The following is a 17068-nucleotide window of genomic DNA, read 5'->3' on the forward strand; positions in this document are numbered from 1 at the left end:
ACCCCCCACCCCACAGCACACCCACCATGCGGCTAAGCTTCTGCCCTCCATCTCCCTTGGGTGCCGCCCTTCCCCTGGGTAACCCGAGAATGGCACAATCCACGCTGCCCACCTTCCCTCCGACTCAGACTCGTCTCCCTCGGCCCCACCCCAGTGGGCACAGAGCCTGGCATCCACCCCCCCAAATGCAGGCACCGGCGCGTGTGCTGGAAAAGCATGGAAATGGGACGGCGGTGCCGGCAAAGTGAAGGAACATCGACGCGTTGGTCTCCCCAAAGCAGCCCTGCCCTCTCCACCCGAGCGGCCGAGGCTGGGCTGCAGGCTCTGTCCCCAGCTGCCGAGTGCTAGGGACTGCGGCGGCCCTGCAGCCACAAGGTGGCCCGCATGGACTCCGGGGACTCTACGTGCATTCTTGTCTGAGACCTACGAAGCTACCGCACGTCACTGGCGTCACGGGCCCCGCGGCGCTCCACATCTGGCCACGCGCCCGCAGGGCCTAGTGCTCCTCCGCCTCCCAGCAAGCTCCGAGCTTCGCTCCCCCACCGGCCCCCGAGTCTGAGAACCCCGCCTCCCGTCCTGTGCGCTCGGACGCATCTTACAGGAAAGGACGAGAGGCCTCCGCTGGGAGACCGCTCGCTTGCCCGCGTCCAACCCTGTTCTAGGGCCGCTGCTGACTGAGACACCCCATCCTCACGACGGTGAAGGCAAACACTGTGCTGAGGAAAACGCTCCTTGAAGCCAACCAGGGGCTCCTGCCCTACCCCGGGGCCTGTGGGGAGGCTAGGCGGGCTCATGGGCCTCATGGCCTCTGTGGGGAGACAGGCACTGACCGACGCATGACAGCTCACCTCCGGGAGCACAGGACGGAAGGAAGGGCGCTAACCTGCTCCCCCGCACCAGTTGGCCTGGAACTTTCCTGTGAGCCACCAGTTTCTAGCCACACTGACGGCAGACCTTTGCTCTACTGAATGGCCTAGTCAACAGCGAAGAAGCAGAAGCTCGATGACATTAAACATGTTCAAATTTAAGAGAAGAGTCCCGTGGTTTGCACCGTTTATCAATCTCCGCACTAAATTCACACCCGAAAACACACGCTGCACCCACCGCCCAGTTGGGCCGCGTCTCAAACGGCCTCTAGCGGAAGAGCCGGTAGGTCCTGGGCAGGCGCCCGTCTCTGCTGGACAGCGCCGCCTGGATGTGCTCGTAGGTGGGCAGGTCACTCAGGTCGCCCAGGGCGGCCACCGCGGGCTTCCTGCGGAGCATCTGCGAGGCAGCTCTCCGGATGTCCTCTGGTTTCACGCTGCCTGGCACAGGGAACAAAAGGACCTCAGGAGAACGGCCGCTTCCTGCACGGACTCCATCTCCCTGCGTGGCTACGGCCACGGAACAGCCCCGGGGGTCCAAGGCCGGGCTGCGGACTCCAGACTCCAGAGGGTCCAGATTCCGCTGCGAGGCAACGACAGGGTGAGTGAGGCTGAGGTCAGGGAAGTTTTCTTGGCCAAGGGGGAAGTACCAATGGTTTTAAAGGATTTTCAAATGCGAGACGTGTCAGTTCCCAGAGCAGCCGACACCCCCGAGAAGGAACAGCTCAGTCGGCGCAGCAGCCCCGGGGAGAGGCTGCAGGGAAGGAAAAGCACTGCCGCCAGGGGCTCCGTAGGGCAGGCGGTCACACACGCCGCCCTCCGAGGCGGGACCGGGGGCCTCAGCGTGCGTGGGCATAGAAAGGGCAGTGTGGGAACACGGCGACCAGTGACAAGGTGCTACTACAGAAGATGAGGCCTTAGGGAGAGCGGTGTGCTGAGCGCCGCGGCCTGAGGGGCTCCCCAAAGCAGGGTAAGGATGCACCTGTGGACGAGGCACACGGGAGCTGCCATGAGGTAACAAACGTCACCATGGAACCACCGTCTCAACCTTGTGGGCTCACGGACCCTCTGAGGAGCTGATGCAGTGTGGACAGATTCGTCCCTCAAAGCGGGAGGGACACACAGAGGAAACTCAAGGACTTCCTGTACGTCACTCTCGGGAGGTCATGGCGACCTTGGTGCAAGTCACAGAGGGAGCCCCCCGTGAGCTGCATGTGGAGCGTCTCTGTCCGTTACCTCTCAGTGTGCCCGGAAGCCCCGTGTGGCAGGCACGGCCCCTCTGTGAGGCACTGGAAGCCGGAGTCGCGGGGCTCGGCTCTCAGGGACGGGAGGCAGGGCCGGCCCAGGGCAAGGGCTCAGGGGTGCGAGAGCCACAGGTCAGCAGGGCCGTGTGGTCCCCTGGGAAGGAGCCCGAGCTGGCCGGCAGGCCGGTACTCACGGATGAGCGCGCACAGCTCGTGCGGCAGCTTCCTGGAGCGTGTGGCCAGCACCTGCCTCCCCACGTCCTCGAAGATCACAGGCCTGGACTCGAGGTTCATCATGAGCATGGACATCAGCTGCGTCTTGGCCCGCTCCAGCTCCGCCTGAGACGCAATCCCCCGCCCCACGGTTCAGCTTGAGGTGGCGCCTGTGCCGTCGTCCACTCTCGGCCACAAGCACGAGCAAGATGGATCCTAGAGTTGGGGTCTCCCCGCTCCCCCAGGCAGCTCCGAGGGGACCAGCTAGATCTACCGCGGTCTGGCCTTGAGCCGCAGACCACGTGAGACGGACACCGTGACTCCTTCAAGTTCTGCTCCCAGCGCTCCACCAGACACTGGAGGGCACGGAAGGTCACACGCGGTGACAGGCGGGGCGGGCGCGCGAGGGCAGCGCATGCTGGGAGACAGAGCCAAGATCCCGTGCGGTCGTCTCCGTGAGGACTCCTGATTCCTGACGGGTTCTCCCTACTCTTCCTACTGCGGGCAAATACTTAACCCTGACCTCAGACTAGTGCAAGTACTTCCTAGTAGGCCACCAACGAAGGCCCAACATAAATTTTTAAATATGTGTTCTTAAAATGAGTTTTTGGAAATACATTTTTATTAGAAATGACTTTTTTTCCTGACTAGAAAGGGGACCACGTGATTACTGCAAAAGCACAGAATGAGCAGGAAAGATCTGCGGGGAACAGCCGTCCGCCCAGCCTCGCGGGCACTCAGGCTGCGCGCTGGGGCGCTCTGCCCGGGCCTTCTACGCACGCGCACAGAACCTGCTTATTCATGCAAGCGCTGGTCCAGCAAGAAACAAGATCTCTAAATGAGTAAAGTGACAAAAACCAACTTCCAAAAAACAAGGAAACAAAGACGTAGGTTAAAATACGAAACGGGAGGGGGTGCCTGGGTGGCTCAGTGGGTTAAGCCGCTGCCTTCGGCTCAGGTCATGATCTCAGAGTCCTGCGATCGAGTCCCGCATTGGGCTCTCTGCTCGGCAGAGAGCCTGCTTCCCTCTCTCTCTGCCTGCCTCTCTGCCTGCTTGTGATCTCTGTCAAATAAATAAATAAAATCTTTAAAAAAAAAAAAAAAATACGAAACAGGAGCTCAGCGCACCCGGTGTGCTCTGTCCACAGAGCATGTGGCTTTCGGTCTCGGGGCCGTGAGCTCCAGCCCCACACTGCGGAGATTACCTCAAAAATAAAATCTTTAAAGACAAAACCAAACCAAACCAAAAAAGCAAAATAAAAAATACACTGGAAATGAGGGGAGAGCCTGAGAACCACCTGAGCACCTGCTCATCCAGTGTGACGCGGCTCTAACTCACACGGTCCACAGGGCGGCCGGACACAGGAGACCGCTCGGCCTCATTCCTTCCCACAAAACCAAAGCCGAAGGAGGCCCCAGGCCAGGCAGGCGTGAGCAGGCCCAGGGCGGGTCAGGCAGCAACTGTTCTTGGTGCTGACAGCAGGGAGCAGGCGGGGAGCTTGGCCGTGGGCCTGGGCCAACCCAGGGGGCTGCACTGTTCTGAGATGCCGGCGGGGCTGGGAGCACGGGGGACGGGCCCACTGCCAGCCACCCCCACACGTTCTCTAACCTGCTGACACCGCGGGGACGTCCGGAGATGGCTCTGTGCTGTACTTACCACATCCACAGTTCCAGCCATTAAAATAAATTCCTTCGTGAGGATCTCCACCATTTCTCGAACCTTTAAGGAAGAGGGCACAGATGAAAGGTGTGATCCGGACTAAGAGCCTCTCTTCCAATTCAGAGGAAACGCCCGAGAGCCTGGCTGTGTACAGGAAGCGGAGGCTGCCAGCGTTGGGCCCAGCCCTCACCTGCCGGGGGTCGGCGCTGGCGTGCACGCACAGGAGGCCCGTGTCCTCGTAACTGTGGTGGTACGAGGTCGCATTGTACATCCAGTGGTGCCTGCAAAGGACAGGGACAAGGCGGTGGCACAGTGCAAAAGGGCCCTCAGCTGGGCCTGATGGCACAGGGACAGCCAGTGAAAGCAAGTCAAGCTACCTGTTGAGCACATTGAGGTAGAGCCTGGTGAACATGCCTTTGCCAGGCCCGCCAGCGGAGAAGGAGCCGCCGCCTCCCATCATCATGTTGAGAACAGCGAAGGGGATGAAGTCCTCCTCCTGCGGGAGACGTGAGGGCAGAACTCGGCCGGGAGGTGATGCCAGACTCCCTGACGTGGTGGGACCCAGATGAAACTTACCAAGAAGGAACAGCTCTCCAGTCCTATCATGATGTGCGTGAGCTCGGGGAACGGGGCGGGGCCCAGGCTGACGTTGGACATGTCTCTCTCCAGCTACAAGCAAAGAGTGAACAGTGTGCCTACACGGAAAACAAGCAAGCCTCAAAAGCCTCTCAGGTCAGGTCAGCCCAAAGATGCTCCACGGGACACCTATGTGGTTCAACTGAGTGTCCAACTTTTGATCTCAAGGTCGTGAGTTCAAGCCCCGCACTGGGCTCCATGCTGGGTGTGGAGCCTATTTTTAAAAAAACAAAGCAAAAGACCCCACGAGGGTTCTACAGAAACCACGCATGAGCGTAAGTTCCTTCAGACACAGAAACGATCCTGCAGCCTTCCACGGAAGCTAGACTCATTATTTTTTTAAAGATCTTATTTATTTACTGCAGGGAGAGGGGGAGAGAGAGAGAGAATAGAGGGAGAGGGAGAAGCAGACACCTACTAAGCAGGGGGCCCGATGTGGGGCTCAATCCTGGGACCACGACCCAAGCCAAAGGCTGACACTTAACCGACTGAGGCACCCCGGGACCCCTAAACTCCTTCTTAATAAGCTCTCAGCTTTGAGCAAGAACATGTCCTGCTCCAAACCCAGAAGGTGTGTCGCGGTAAAGCCATGAATGTGTGGCTAATTCTAACACCGGTGCGATAAAGCTGAGAACATGCCAAAAACAGAAACTAAACAACACATACACACACCCCACCTCGAGTTACCTTGACCATGCCCCCAGTGTACTGTGCTACTGATCTGTCCACGTCCACATCCTTCGCACACCCCCAGGCTGGCCGGGTTCCCTGGAGGTGCTTTCTGGCACATTCCACCAGGTGCTCATGCTCCACACCCACCCCTGCCAGCACCATGCGGTCGGGGGTGTAGTAGTTTCTCAGGTAGGAATGAAGCACTTCTCGATCAATCTTTCCTATGTTTTCTGTGGGGCAGAAACGGTGGAGGCCAACTGTGTTTTCCTGATAAGCAGCCTAACAAAAGAAGGGAGAAACACAGTGACAGAGAGACCAGGGCCTGGTCTCCCCCTCAGCGGGGCCTGCTGTGACACCAGCTGTGACTGGAAAGGCCCAGAGGAGCTTAGCTTTGCTAGCTTGGCAGGAACAGTTTTGTGTGTTTGTAAAAGCAGTAAAATCTCTCTCCAGAATGAAGCCTCGAAAAAAAGAAAAAAACAAAAACAAAGACCCAAAAGCATGTCAACTAAAAGGCTCATTCTGGAAATGGAGGACGATCCTGTCCAAGAATGAGGACATGAAGAACACGCATGAGTCGCTGGTGCGGGAATGACAGAGCTTCTGTCCATGCCTGCAGGACGGCAGACGCGCCCTCCCGACCATGCTGGTGCGGGGCCGGGAGAGGGGGGGCACTGACGCGGAGGCAGGTGCTGTGGGTTCTCTAGTACCTCGTGAATCATCTCCGTGAGAAGCGGTTCCGGGTCAGGCCGCATGTTAAGGTCCTCCAGCTCAAACTGGACAGCCATTCGCGTCATGTCTATTTCTTCATCTGCAAGGAACCCAGACAAGGCTCAGACCGCACAAGCCAGGAGAGAAATGGCACTGGGCCCACGCCACCAGGCTGGGCCAAGGGTCATCGGCAGGCAGGCACCAGTATCTCCTTGGCCTTCGTCTGGGTGGACCTGGGGGTGCTTGCATAAGTGAGGGGGTCAGCAGCACGGAGCAGGGCCCAGAGACATTGGGCCTCTTCTCCGGCTTAGCCATGAGGCAGCCACGTGGACCAGCCCCAAACCCCAGCTTCTCAGGAGAGGCACCAGGCCCCTGACCCGTCTGCCCCAAAGCACAGGGTAGGAAGGATTTACAAAAGAGACACCACTCGGCATCGCGCGGCCGCTTCGGTAGCTTGTTGGAGCAAGTACTGGAAGGACTACAAGGCCAGGCTGATGTGGCCCACTCCAGCCCGCCGCAGGCACAGAATTCAAGGTCCTGCCACCACCAAGCCAAGGAAGGGGATGGACACAGGGACGTGGAAGCTTCCGGTAGCGCACCAGCCCAGAGTTTACAGATAGTCTGAGGGGTGCCTGGGTGGCTCAGTTGCTAAGCGTCTTCCTTCGGCTCAGGTCACGATCCTAGGGTCCTAGAATGGAGCCCCACATCGGACTCCCTGCTCGGCAGGAAGCCGGCTTCTCCCTCTCCCACTCCCCATGCTTGTGTTCCCGCTCCCATGGTCTCTGTCATAATAAATAAAATCCTCCCCGGGACACCTGGCTGGCTCCATCGGAGCAGCGTGCAACTCCTGATCGTGGACTGTGAGCTCCCACGCCATGCTAGGTGTAAAGATGAATTAAATGAATAAATAAAAACTTAGAAAAAAAAAAAAGACCTAATTTAGCTGAAAATGTCAAAAGGCACAGAATTACATCGAAGTACTAAACACGAAAGACTTTCCCGACCATCAGCGTTATTTCCAAGGAAACTGTCAAGTCACTGGCAGCTGCGCACAAGGGCTGCCTACAGCGCTCCTCCCCCGGGCCAGCGCCTCCACGTGCCTCCCCGGGGCCCAGCCTCCAGCCCCCCCAGGCCGCCCAGGGCCCACCTGTGAGTCTGGGGTGCAGGACCACGTCAGCCAGCAAGCCAACCACTGTGTCCAGGCCTTTAGAATCAGCAGACACAGCATACATGGTGGTGTCCCTGGAAAGCAGCAATGACACCAGGCACTGAGGTCAGCACAGGTGCAGGCCAACAGGGGCTGTTCCCTGCCCCCGGCATGGAGGACCAACACACACTCACTATGTCCCATCTTAGTGGGACTTCCAGCATGCACCGGAGTGACAGCAGCTGTTTAGTCAAGATGGACAGGAGCCATTCTGAGACATTTCCACAAGCACAGGACCCCTGCCACGGGGAGCCCTTTTATCACGTGCTTCCTGAGCATCTGCTGCCCCGACCCGCTGGTCAACGTGCAGTGCACACGGCCTTCCCCGGCTGAGGCCAGAGCCACACGTGGTAGACAAACACCTGCCCCATCCGTTGCACCCTGATGTCTGTGTGCTGGCTGCAGACTGGACCTCCCCGTTCCCAAAAAGCCCGCTGCCTCTTCCTGGCTGAGCCTCTCCCCCTGCTGTCCTGGGCCGCCTCCTCCCCTCAGCCGCTTTGGCAAACTCCTTCCACACCAGTCCAATGACGAGTTTGCTATGGTTCCCTTCCCGACTCCACACCAGGTTGGCTGCCTTCCCCGTGCTTCCACCAGTCTCGGTTGCTGGCTCTCGTGTCCGTGACCTGTGGTGCAGCGCTCTGCCAGATACGTGAGCGTATGGGGGATGGGGCCTGCTGTGTCCCTAGTGCCCAGCCGGCAGTCTCTGGGCACTACCTGGCTCCGCAGCACGCTCTCTGCTCTAAACGATGCTGCCGACGTGCTTCCCCACACAAGTCCTCCCCCCAGCCCAGCCCAGGCCAGGCTCACCTCCCACCACTAACCCCCACAGACTCTCCGGGGTGGGTTTCAGTGGGACTCCGACCGAGGATAAGAACCACAGTTCCATGTGGGTCCAAAGTAACCTGACATACCTTGATGTCTGGCAGTCACAAATACCCCCGTGCTTTTCCAACGTCAGCAGAATTTCATCTTTACTGTCAAACCGATCTGTCGACTAGTAAAAATAAGTAAGCAAACCTAAGTACTCAATCCAAAGCAACCTCTAAAATACATTCTTTGAGAAAAAAAACTTGTTTACTTTAAAAACATGTAAAATCAAATATCTTTTAACCTAAAAATCTTTTAGTAGAATTACCTTAGCAGCTTAGCCACTTACTGAAATAACCATTTTAAAGAACATAGAAATCGCTAAATCCTTCTCAGATCTAGTCTCAAAGATTACAAATAGGATACTGACCGAAAATGCCAACTTTTCCAAAAAGTGAGCAATTCCACTAAGGTATTTTGCTTCGTATCTTGATCCTGAATTAATAAGAACTGGCGATAAAAAGAAAACGGACAGGTTAAGCCAAACACTGAAGAGACTGGACGCAGTCTAGAGAAACCTTGAAAACGGATGGTAACCAGACAGGCCGACCTAATTCCGTGAGGATGCCGGTGTGTCCACCACTGGGCTAGGTCCCAGCAGCCGCACACCACGCCACACTGACGGAGTTGTGTGCGTCACGTGTGCGGCGGGAAAGTGTGAGGTTTCTAGGAAGGCAGAAAGGGGAAGAGCCCACCAGCAACGCGGCAGCTCATGGCCTGCAGCCGCGGCTTTCACGGCCTCTGCCATCCTCCCCGCGCGGACCCCCCCCAGCACAACTCAGGACAGGGTGTTAAGCTCAACAAGTGTGGGGCGTGGAGACCAACCGGATGACGCGCAACACCAGCAACAATACTTGCCTCCTACTGTGCAAAATTGTCCGAATTTGTTTTGGGAGGCCACACGAAGCCCATTCTCCAGCGTGGTGACTTTGGTTTCAAACTTTTCCTGCCCATCGACCGTAGCAAACACAGGCTCAGGCACACCGGGTAAGGGGGATGAAAGCGGGACACGGGGGTAGGCGCTGCCGCTGCTGAACCCTCTGCGCGCAGGGGCTCCAGACCTAAACACAGAAGACGCGCGGTTACACAGACCAGAGACCCCCCGAGCCTGGGGTGGCCATCTGGGCGCAGGCCATCTCCTTCCGTCCACACTAACAGTGGATATGCCCCTTTCTGCCTGTTTCCACACCCCTGGAGACCACACCCAGGGCTGACGAGGATCACCGCGGCTCGCTGCGAATCCCGGCTGGGCCCCGGGGCCTTGCAGCAAGCCGGTCACTTCTTTGGACCTCAGCTGCGGTCTCTTGCACAGCAGCGACCGCACCACACTGTGCCCGGAGCTGAGCCGAGCAAACAAATCTCCCTCTGCTCCACGGCTGCAAACAGAAGCCTGACCCCTGAGCCGGCCCAGAAGCGCTGCTCCCTCCCCCGGTCGCGCCTCCGAGCGCTCCCCTGCACCCCCGCGAGGCCCCGGCCCGGAACACGCTCGCTCCCCCAGCTCCAACGCTCCCGACCTTCCCGTTCGGGCCCGGCCGGCGCTCGCCGGCGCTCGCTCACCCCTCGTCTGCCGCCGCCGCTGCGCCTCCCCAAGTCACACGCCCCGGCTGCCCCGGGCCCGGCGCCGCCCCCCGCCCGCGCTCCCGCGACCGCCCCGCCCGCGCTCCCGCAGCGCCGGCCCGCACGGAGGGCCGCCCCCAACGGTGTCCGGGTGGACGCGTCCGCGGCCAGGAAGGCGGGAGAGCGAGCGGCGGGCGGAGAACGCGCGCCGGCCCGAGGCCCCGAGGCCCCGCGCGCTCGGCCTCACCAGGGGCCGGGCGGAGGCGACACGTGGCCCCCGGCGGGCCCCATCGGCCGGGGGGCACAGGGCGGGAGAAGGCCCGGCGGCGAGGCCGGGCGAACGGTGCTCGCGGCCCGGACCCGGGGGCCCCGCCACGGAAGCGCCCTCCGCGCCTCGGACACAGGGCCGGGGTCCCGAAGCCTGAGCCCGAGCCCGCGGCGCCACGTCTGCGCGTGGGGAAGCCGCAGGCTGGGCGTCCGGGCTGACGCCCGCCGCCCCGACCCCCGGCCGGCCCCCGGCGCGACCCCGGCTCACCTCAGCCGCGAGCGGCGCCACGACCCCGAGCCGCGCAGCAGCAGCCGCCGCGCCGTCGCCAGGACCAGAGCCGCCATCTTGGGTCCCCGCCCCCTGCTTCTGTCGTCACGTCCGGACCCGCCCCCGACGCCCCGCCCCTACGGCGCCGGCCCGCGGCGTCCGAGCGCGCGCTTCCGGTGCCGGGAGCGGAAGCCGCGGCGAGAGGCTGGGAGCGGCTGCCCGGCGGCGGGCGACGGGGGCCGGCGACTCGGGCCGCGGCCGGGGCGGAGCCGGGGCCATGGGGCCGCCGCTGCCGGGCTAGGGAGGGCCGGCGCCGCCGGGCCTGCGGCGATGGCGGGCTATGCGCGCCGCCCGGGCGTCCCCCCGCTGTCGCGAGCCCGGAGCCTCGTCATTCCGGATGGTGAGCGGCCGGGCCGGGCGGCGGGGCCGAGCCCGCCGGGCCCCCGAGCCGCCCCCGCCCCCGCCCCGCCGGACCGGGCTGCAGGTGAGGCGGGGCGCGCGGCCAATCGCTGTCGTTGTTGTTGCAGCCCCCGCGTTCTCTGAGCGCCGGTCCGGTCTGCCCCAGCTGGACTGTGAGCGCCCCCGCGGCGGGGGCCTGGACTCCCACTGCCTCGGCATTCGGCCGACGTTTATGTGCTATGTGCCCAGCCCGGTGCTAGCTTCCGTGGGAGACACAGGTGAGACGCCAGCCTCAGGGAGCCCCCGCCGGCCGGCCCGTAGGCACTCGCCGGCGGCCAGCTGGCTCCCGACCCAGCGATGGGCGCCCAGTGCCGCTGAGTGCGGGCCCCTGGGGGCGCGGGTGCAGAGCGGCCCCTCCCTGCACAGACCCTTCCAGTGTAGGATGGTAAGTGCCGAGAGAGAGGTACGCCCCAGGGGAGCACCGCCAACCACCCCTTTCCCAGGAGAGGTGGGGGACATGGGACAGTGTCCGGCCTTAGTGCGGGGTTACTCTCCCTGGACCAGCCCTGCGGCGGGGGCGAGCCCTTAGGTGGGGTCTCATCAGGTCCCCCCGGGAGAGTGGCGGTCTGTGAGGGTGTATTCAGAAGGCATCACAAGGCAGAGGAGGACACACGCAGCCACATCGGTCATCCGAGCTTACTGGGAGCTTTTTCTGAATCACACAAGCCGGGGCCCACGGAAGCCACAGCATCTCCACCAGCAGGAGCCGGGGGCTTGTGCTTGAGCAGTTCCCCGGCCTGTGGCAGTCACTGGGACGGAGACCCTGTGTTGAAAAACTGTTGTCACAGAGGCCTCTGTGATCACGTTAAGGTGATGACATCTCTTTGCAGATTTTGGCTACGGAAAGGGGAAATGTACTAAGCAAGGTCTGCCAGGAGCCCAAGAGACACATTTTGGAGGTAGGGTGGTTGGGCAGTCCTCTCGCTTTCCCTCTGCCCCGCACAAAGCGCCAAATCAGGTGCCTCACGGCAGGTTGTCAGTCTGACAGCGTGTAATTAGTGTGCCAAGTGGTGGAGGAGTCCCGCAGACTCAGCCTTAACCCCAGTGTAGGAAGGGCGTGGCTACGAGGACAAAAAGTGAGCCTGATGTGCAGGGCGAGAGAGATGTGGGAAGGCACACCACAGGGGTCTGAAGAGGCAGCACGGGCTAGAAAAACGGGAGTCAGCTTTGCACAAGGTTGGCGCCTGGGCTCGGATCGTCATTGCTGGTTAGGGATGGGGAGAGCGGGAAGCAGGTAGGGAAAGAGAAAGGAAGAATGGGTGAGCAGGGAAAGGGATAGAGGTAGAGCAGGGTTCCTTAAGCTGGCTGCGCTGTTGGAGCTTCTAGACGGCCCCCAGCATGGTTATACCCCAGGGCAACTACCTGAGTCCGTGGGAGTGGTCTCCATGGGCAGCAAGGTGCAGGAGCCAGGGGGTTGGAAGTGGGAAGGAGAATTCCTTTTTTTTTTTTTTTTTTAAAGATTTTATTTATTTATTTGACAGAGAGATCACAAGTAGGCAGAGAGGCAGGCAGAGAGAGAGAGGAGGAAGCAGGCTCCCCGCTGAGCAGAGAGCCCCATGCGGGACTCGATCCCAGGACCCTGAGATCATGACCTGAGCCGAAGGCAGCGGCTTAACCCACTGAGCCACCCAGGCGCCCTGGAAGGAGAATTCTTAACTAAAACTCTGCCCCCAATAAGGGGCTCAAACTCATACCCCGATGTGAAAAGTCACCGGTCCTACTGCCTGAGCCAGCCAGGCACCCCAGGAAGGAAATTTGGAATGTGGAAGGACAGCTGTTTTATTGGCTAGGTTTTTCACGTCCTAGCGTCGCTGAATTCTGGTGGGATGAAGAGGGTTGTGGTCCCAATTTTAGATGTGGTTGTGTTCTAAAAAAAAATAACGGGGAAGTTTCTTTTCGATTACTTTTGGGAGACTTTTGGCAATTATTTCATGTCCTACTGTTTCAGACGATAAACTTGAAGACCTTGCAGAGGCCAATCCGTTCTCCTTTAAAGAGTTTCTAAAAACCAAGAACCTCAGCTTGTCAGGAGAGGATCCAGGCAACAACAGAATTTATTCAAAGGTAGATCCAAGGCGTCGTCTGCGATGACTGTACACAGAGAAACGTCCAGAGGACATCTCTCTTCCGACGTGGGAGACGCTGCAGGAGCTGGGGGGGCACAGGGAGCCGGCAGCTAACGCCGATGGGAAGCTCGGGTGGAGAAGCTCCCGGGACCCTTCCCGGCTCTTCTCTTTCCTGGTAGACAGGACGGGGCTGTTCTTTCCACTGCCGAGCCCCTCGGAAGACAGGCTTCCAGCAGCTTCTGGGTCTGAGCTGTGCCTCCGGCTGTTTTCTTTAGGAAGCCACGAGACCCACACTGGGACTTGGCCGCAACTCCCCGACCTCCCAGACCGTGGGGTACGGCCTGGAATATCAGCAGCCACTTTTTGAAGAGCCCACAGGGGCCGGTGATCTTCTGGACGAGGATGAAGACGAGGATGAGGACGACGGGTGGAGCGGAGCCTACTTGCCGTCCACTGTGCAGCAGAGCCGCCCCTCGGGGGTCACCGCCAGCACATCACCCTGCGGCACATACATCTCCTTTTTCTCCACCCCGTCGGAGCTGGTGGGGCCTGAGACCCTGCCCCCGTGGACGCTGAGCGACTCTGAGTCTCGCGCCTCTCCACCAGGGAGCCCCAGCACGGACTTTGCGGCCCGCGGAGAGTCCCTGGGAGATAGGCATCTCCGGACGCTGCAGATTAGCTACGAAGCAGTAAGTGAGGGACTCTGAGTGGCGCCGCATGTCCGAGTGGCGAATTCGCAGACGACCCGGAGCCTCCCGGTGGCCTTGGTGGCCTGGGGTCTTGGCACCAAGGACCAGACGGTCTGCGGTGCGCCCTATGTGGCGGCGCCCCACATTGACCGATTCTCCACGCGCCGCACCACTGGCAGAGCCGTGTGCGGGGCGGCGGGCTGCGGCCCGCGGCCCAGCTGGGGCAGGAACCTCGGAGACCCTCCCAGGTCCCCCCCTCAGGAAAGGGTCCACTTCAGGCGCCAGCTCAAGGATGTCTCGCTGTGTTCTGAGTAGAAGAAACATTTATAGGAGAGATTATCACTTAAAAGAAGGTCAGGAGTGAAATGCATGTCCGTGACCCTAGGCCTTTAAAGGGAGAGCTCTCCACTCCTGGTTCTCTTCCTCTCCGGAATATTCGTTTATTGAGAAGTTGCAGGACCAGTTTGCAGAAATGCAGCCTCCGTTTGAGTGAGACACAGAGTTTCTAATAGGGGTTTTCTTCCTCTGCAGTTGAAAGATGAAAACTCAAAGCTGAGAAGAAAGCTGACGGAGGTCCAGAGTTTCTCTGAGACTCAAACAGAAATGTACGTACGCCCTGAGTCAGCACTGCTTCCAGAATGCCGGCCAGCACGCCCATCCGTCTGCTGTCTGGGACAGGGCGCCGGGGCGGGACCACGTTCGGCTTTCCCTGTCCGCGGGTCACCCGCGTCACACACGCTCCTCGTGTTCTGAGTGAAAGCTCAGACCCGACGCCGCGCCCCCTCCAGCCGCGCTTGCTGAGAGCGGCAGAGCTGTGGCTCGCTGGCCTCGTGGTGGTCAGCCGCCCGCCCCACCGAGCTGCCTCTCAGACACATTCGGACAGTGAGCTGCGTGGGTGATCGACAGCCTGGTCTTCTTTGTCCCCAGGGTGAGGACACTGGAGCGAAAGCTGGAAGCGAAAATGATCAAGGAGGAAAGTGACTATCACGATCTGGAGTCCGTGGTCCAGCAGGTGGAGCAGAACCTGGAGCTGATGACGGTACAGGGGCCGGGAGGGTGCGTGGGCACAGTGACGTGCTGGCTGTGTCCCCTCCTCTGCCGTCAGCCCGCAGAGGTGCAGCGCCCGGAGGGGGCCCTCACGGTGCGAGCCGGAGGCCCCTGGGTGGGGGCAGAGGGCCACCTTCACTCTGTTTCCACGTCTTGCCGCGTTACGTGGTGCTGGTGCTTATTTGTTTCTTTTTTGTTGGGACAGAAACGGGCTATGAAAGCAGAAAATCACGTCATGAAGCTGAAACAGGAGGTCAGCTTGCTCCAGGTGCGTGGCCAGCACGGGCTTAGGGTCTGGGAGCCTCCCTAGCAGCGCTGGCTCGCGCAGTCCGGCCCTGCCGGCTCTCCCCCTGCCCGGTCCTCCCGGCCCTGTTGGCTCTGCTCAGCGGCAGGGTGCTGGGCACGGGCTGCACTGTCCGGGATGGCACGGGGCCCTGCATGAACTTCCCGATGCTGCGGAGAAGTGCTGAGGGTGGATCCACGGACGGGGGATCCGGGTCCCGGGGGAGCCCCCTCAGGAGATGCCTGCCGCGGGGGCCAGCCCATGTTCCCTCACTACCTGTGCCAAGGCTGTGGTCGCCAAACTGCTTCCCTGCTCCCGCCGCCACAGGCACAGGTCTCCAACTTCAAGCGTGAGAATGAAGCCTTGCGCTCTGGCCAGGGCGCCAGCCTGGCGGTGGTCAAGCAAAACACCGATGTGGCCTTGCAGAACCTCCGTGTCGTCATGAACAATGCCCACTCCTCAATAAAGTGCGTGCGGGGGTGCCAAGAGCATTGGGCATGGGCAGGGGTGAGGCTGAGATTGCCAGCGGGCCTGGGGGGAGGGGGTCTTCAGCTCGGTGTTTGAAAGCACGACCGCACTAGACACAGCAGACAGGGCTCTGGGAGCAGACGTGCACTTGTTGGCGCTGTTAACCTTGAGGTTGCACCTCGTGTGCCCGGCTAGCAGGCGCTCGGACCATCTGCACAGTAAGGGTTTTTTACCGGAGCGCTGACCTCACACAGGTCGGAGTCCCAGCTCCGTCACCTGCCGCACACTTCTGTTCTGCACGGAGAGGAATAACAGTGTTTCCCTCTCGTCATAAGAAGCAGATGAGTTCGTTGGAGAACCCCCCGGAGATGGCCGCTGCAGTCGCTCCCCTTGGGTGCCCCAACTGCCTACCCCAGGGCCGGGCCCCTCTGGGAGGGAGCGGCAGCTGCTGGAGTCTACTTTCCCCCCAGGGGCTGCTTTCTGGCTTCTGTCGGGGTCATCAGAGAGTCGTGGTAGCTGGCCCGTAACAGCCATGTTTCCGTTTCAGGCAGCTGGTTTCGGGAGCTGAAACGTTGAATCTTGTTGCTGAAATCCTTAAATCTATAGACAGAATTTCTGAAATTAGAGATGAGGAGGAGTCTTGAGAACCCTGACGTGCTTCTAGGCCGTAGCCTTGCTTACAGCCAGACGTCTCTGCTCACCAGATTTGGAAATGCTGTTGTGTCTTTAAAATATGTCGTGCTCACCGGTAGTAAAGCTATTTATCATGACCTGCTGATTTCGTGACCTGCGAAGTGTGAGCAGCCTCTGCAGGGAGAAGCAGCCCCAGTGTGAGAGCCGCACCGGCTTCTCCGCAGCCCTTCTGGGGGCTCGAGCTCCCGCTACTTCCCAGAGTAATGCTCTATCGGAAGACGTTTCTATAAAAGCCAGTGATTTTTTTTGAAGTTACTAAACTGAAAAGCACAGTTCTGTAATGAGTGTCTTCCGTTCATTCTGGAATGTTAATTATAAGATAAGTCAATGGCTCGTCCTTAATTTCGACAGGAGAGAAAGCAGGGGAGCCGCGGTCAGTAGCTGCTTCCGAAGGCCTAGGGCCCTGCAACCTCCCTCGGGGCCCCTGCCGGCTCGGAGTCCACTCTTGCCGGCCCGTGGGCGTGCCTGCCGTGGGAGACCTGAGCACGGATGTCCCATGCGGGGCCCTGGGTCACGCAGGCAGGCCAGTGTGTGCGGCCATCTAAGTGCACCTCTGTGCCATGGGGCGGGTTTGAAAGAGTGCTTTGGCTGGAGGGTTTCGATACGTGTTTAAAGGGGGTTTATATCATGACATTTAGGCTTCAGGAGTTCAGAGTGCAGAGCCTCCCTGTGTTGGCACAAGGCCCTCCACGGAGCCTTTCCAACTGCTTTGCCAGATAGGGCAGGCGGAACATGCACTGCGTGCCTTCTTGCCTATTTTTCTGTAGATGTTATTTTTCTAAATAAATTTCCCTTTTCCCTCCTGTTCTAATTGACAGCTTTTCTATTTAATAAATTGTAAAACTCCTATGAACTGTCCTTTTTTTCTGACTTAGCCAGGTCTTTATGCTTGAGAAGCATGGTATTGTCTTCTGACTTGAGGGCATGCATCTTGTCGTAGGGGGTGATTTGTGCTGATAAATTAAGCATTAATCCGTGGCCTGTGGCGTCAAGGGTAGACTCACACCACGCTGCCGGGGCCTGACCACGGTGGCCCGCACACCAGATGTCAGAGCTGCGTGTTTTGGAGTGGGCGCCGTTGGGACCTCGGGGCGGAGCATCCTTCAGTCCCGCAGCCCAGCTTTTTAAACATCACAGCCCGCGCTCCCGCCTGCCGCGTAGAAGTGGGTTCGCGGCTCTGGTGTCAGAGGCAAAGTGCTAG

At 59.9% G+C, this 17068-nt stretch overlaps 2 protein-coding genes across 4 annotated transcripts; one reads left to right on the forward strand and one right to left on the reverse strand.

The window, feature by feature from the left end:
- Window positions 1-1003: 1003 nt before the first annotated feature.
- On the reverse strand, window positions 1004-10285 carry PMPCA (peptidase, mitochondrial processing subunit alpha). 2 transcript variants are annotated; one of them, XM_059141080.1, is made up of 13 exons: window positions 10163-10285; window positions 8929-9131; window positions 8441-8520; window positions 8115-8197; window positions 7144-7238; window positions 5996-6096; window positions 5304-5567; window positions 4557-4649; window positions 4358-4476; window positions 4171-4261; window positions 3978-4040; window positions 2302-2446; window positions 1004-1304 (listed from the first exon to the last, which is right to left on the reverse strand). In XM_059141080.1, the coding sequence occupies exons 1-13, from the start codon at window positions 10237-10239 to the stop codon at window positions 1135-1137; spliced, it is 1584 nt and encodes a 527-aa protein (XP_058997063.1). In that variant the 5' UTR covers window positions 10240-10285; the 3' UTR covers window positions 1004-1134. The 2 variants fall into 2 exon arrangements, with proteins under 2 accessions (XP_058997063.1, XP_058997064.1); XM_059141081.1 differs by having other exon boundaries at window positions 1161-1300.
- Window positions 10286-10389: 104 nt separating this feature from the next.
- Window positions 10390-16716, forward strand: ENTR1 (endosome associated trafficking regulator 1). 2 transcript variants are annotated; one of them, XM_059141082.1, is made up of 10 exons: window positions 10390-10562; window positions 10690-10839; window positions 11452-11520; window positions 12570-12685; window positions 12963-13376; window positions 13908-13981; window positions 14304-14415; window positions 14629-14691; window positions 15034-15173; window positions 15722-16716. In XM_059141082.1, exons 1-10 carry the CDS (start codon window positions 10493-10495, stop codon window positions 15816-15818), a joined length of 1305 nt encoding a protein of 434 aa, XP_058997065.1. In that variant the 5' UTR covers window positions 10390-10492; the 3' UTR covers window positions 15819-16716. The 2 variants fall into 2 exon arrangements, with proteins under 2 accessions (XP_058997065.1, XP_058997066.1); XM_059141083.1 differs by lacking the exon at window positions 10690-10839 and having other exon boundaries at window positions 10390-10646.
- The last annotated feature ends 352 nt before the right edge of the window (window positions 16717-17068 follow it).

This window comes from Mustela lutreola, chromosome 12 (genome assembly GCF_030435805.1).
Source record: "Mustela lutreola isolate mMusLut2 chromosome 12, mMusLut2.pri, whole genome shotgun sequence".
NCBI lineage: Eukaryota > Metazoa > Chordata > Mammalia > Carnivora > Mustelidae > Mustela > Mustela lutreola.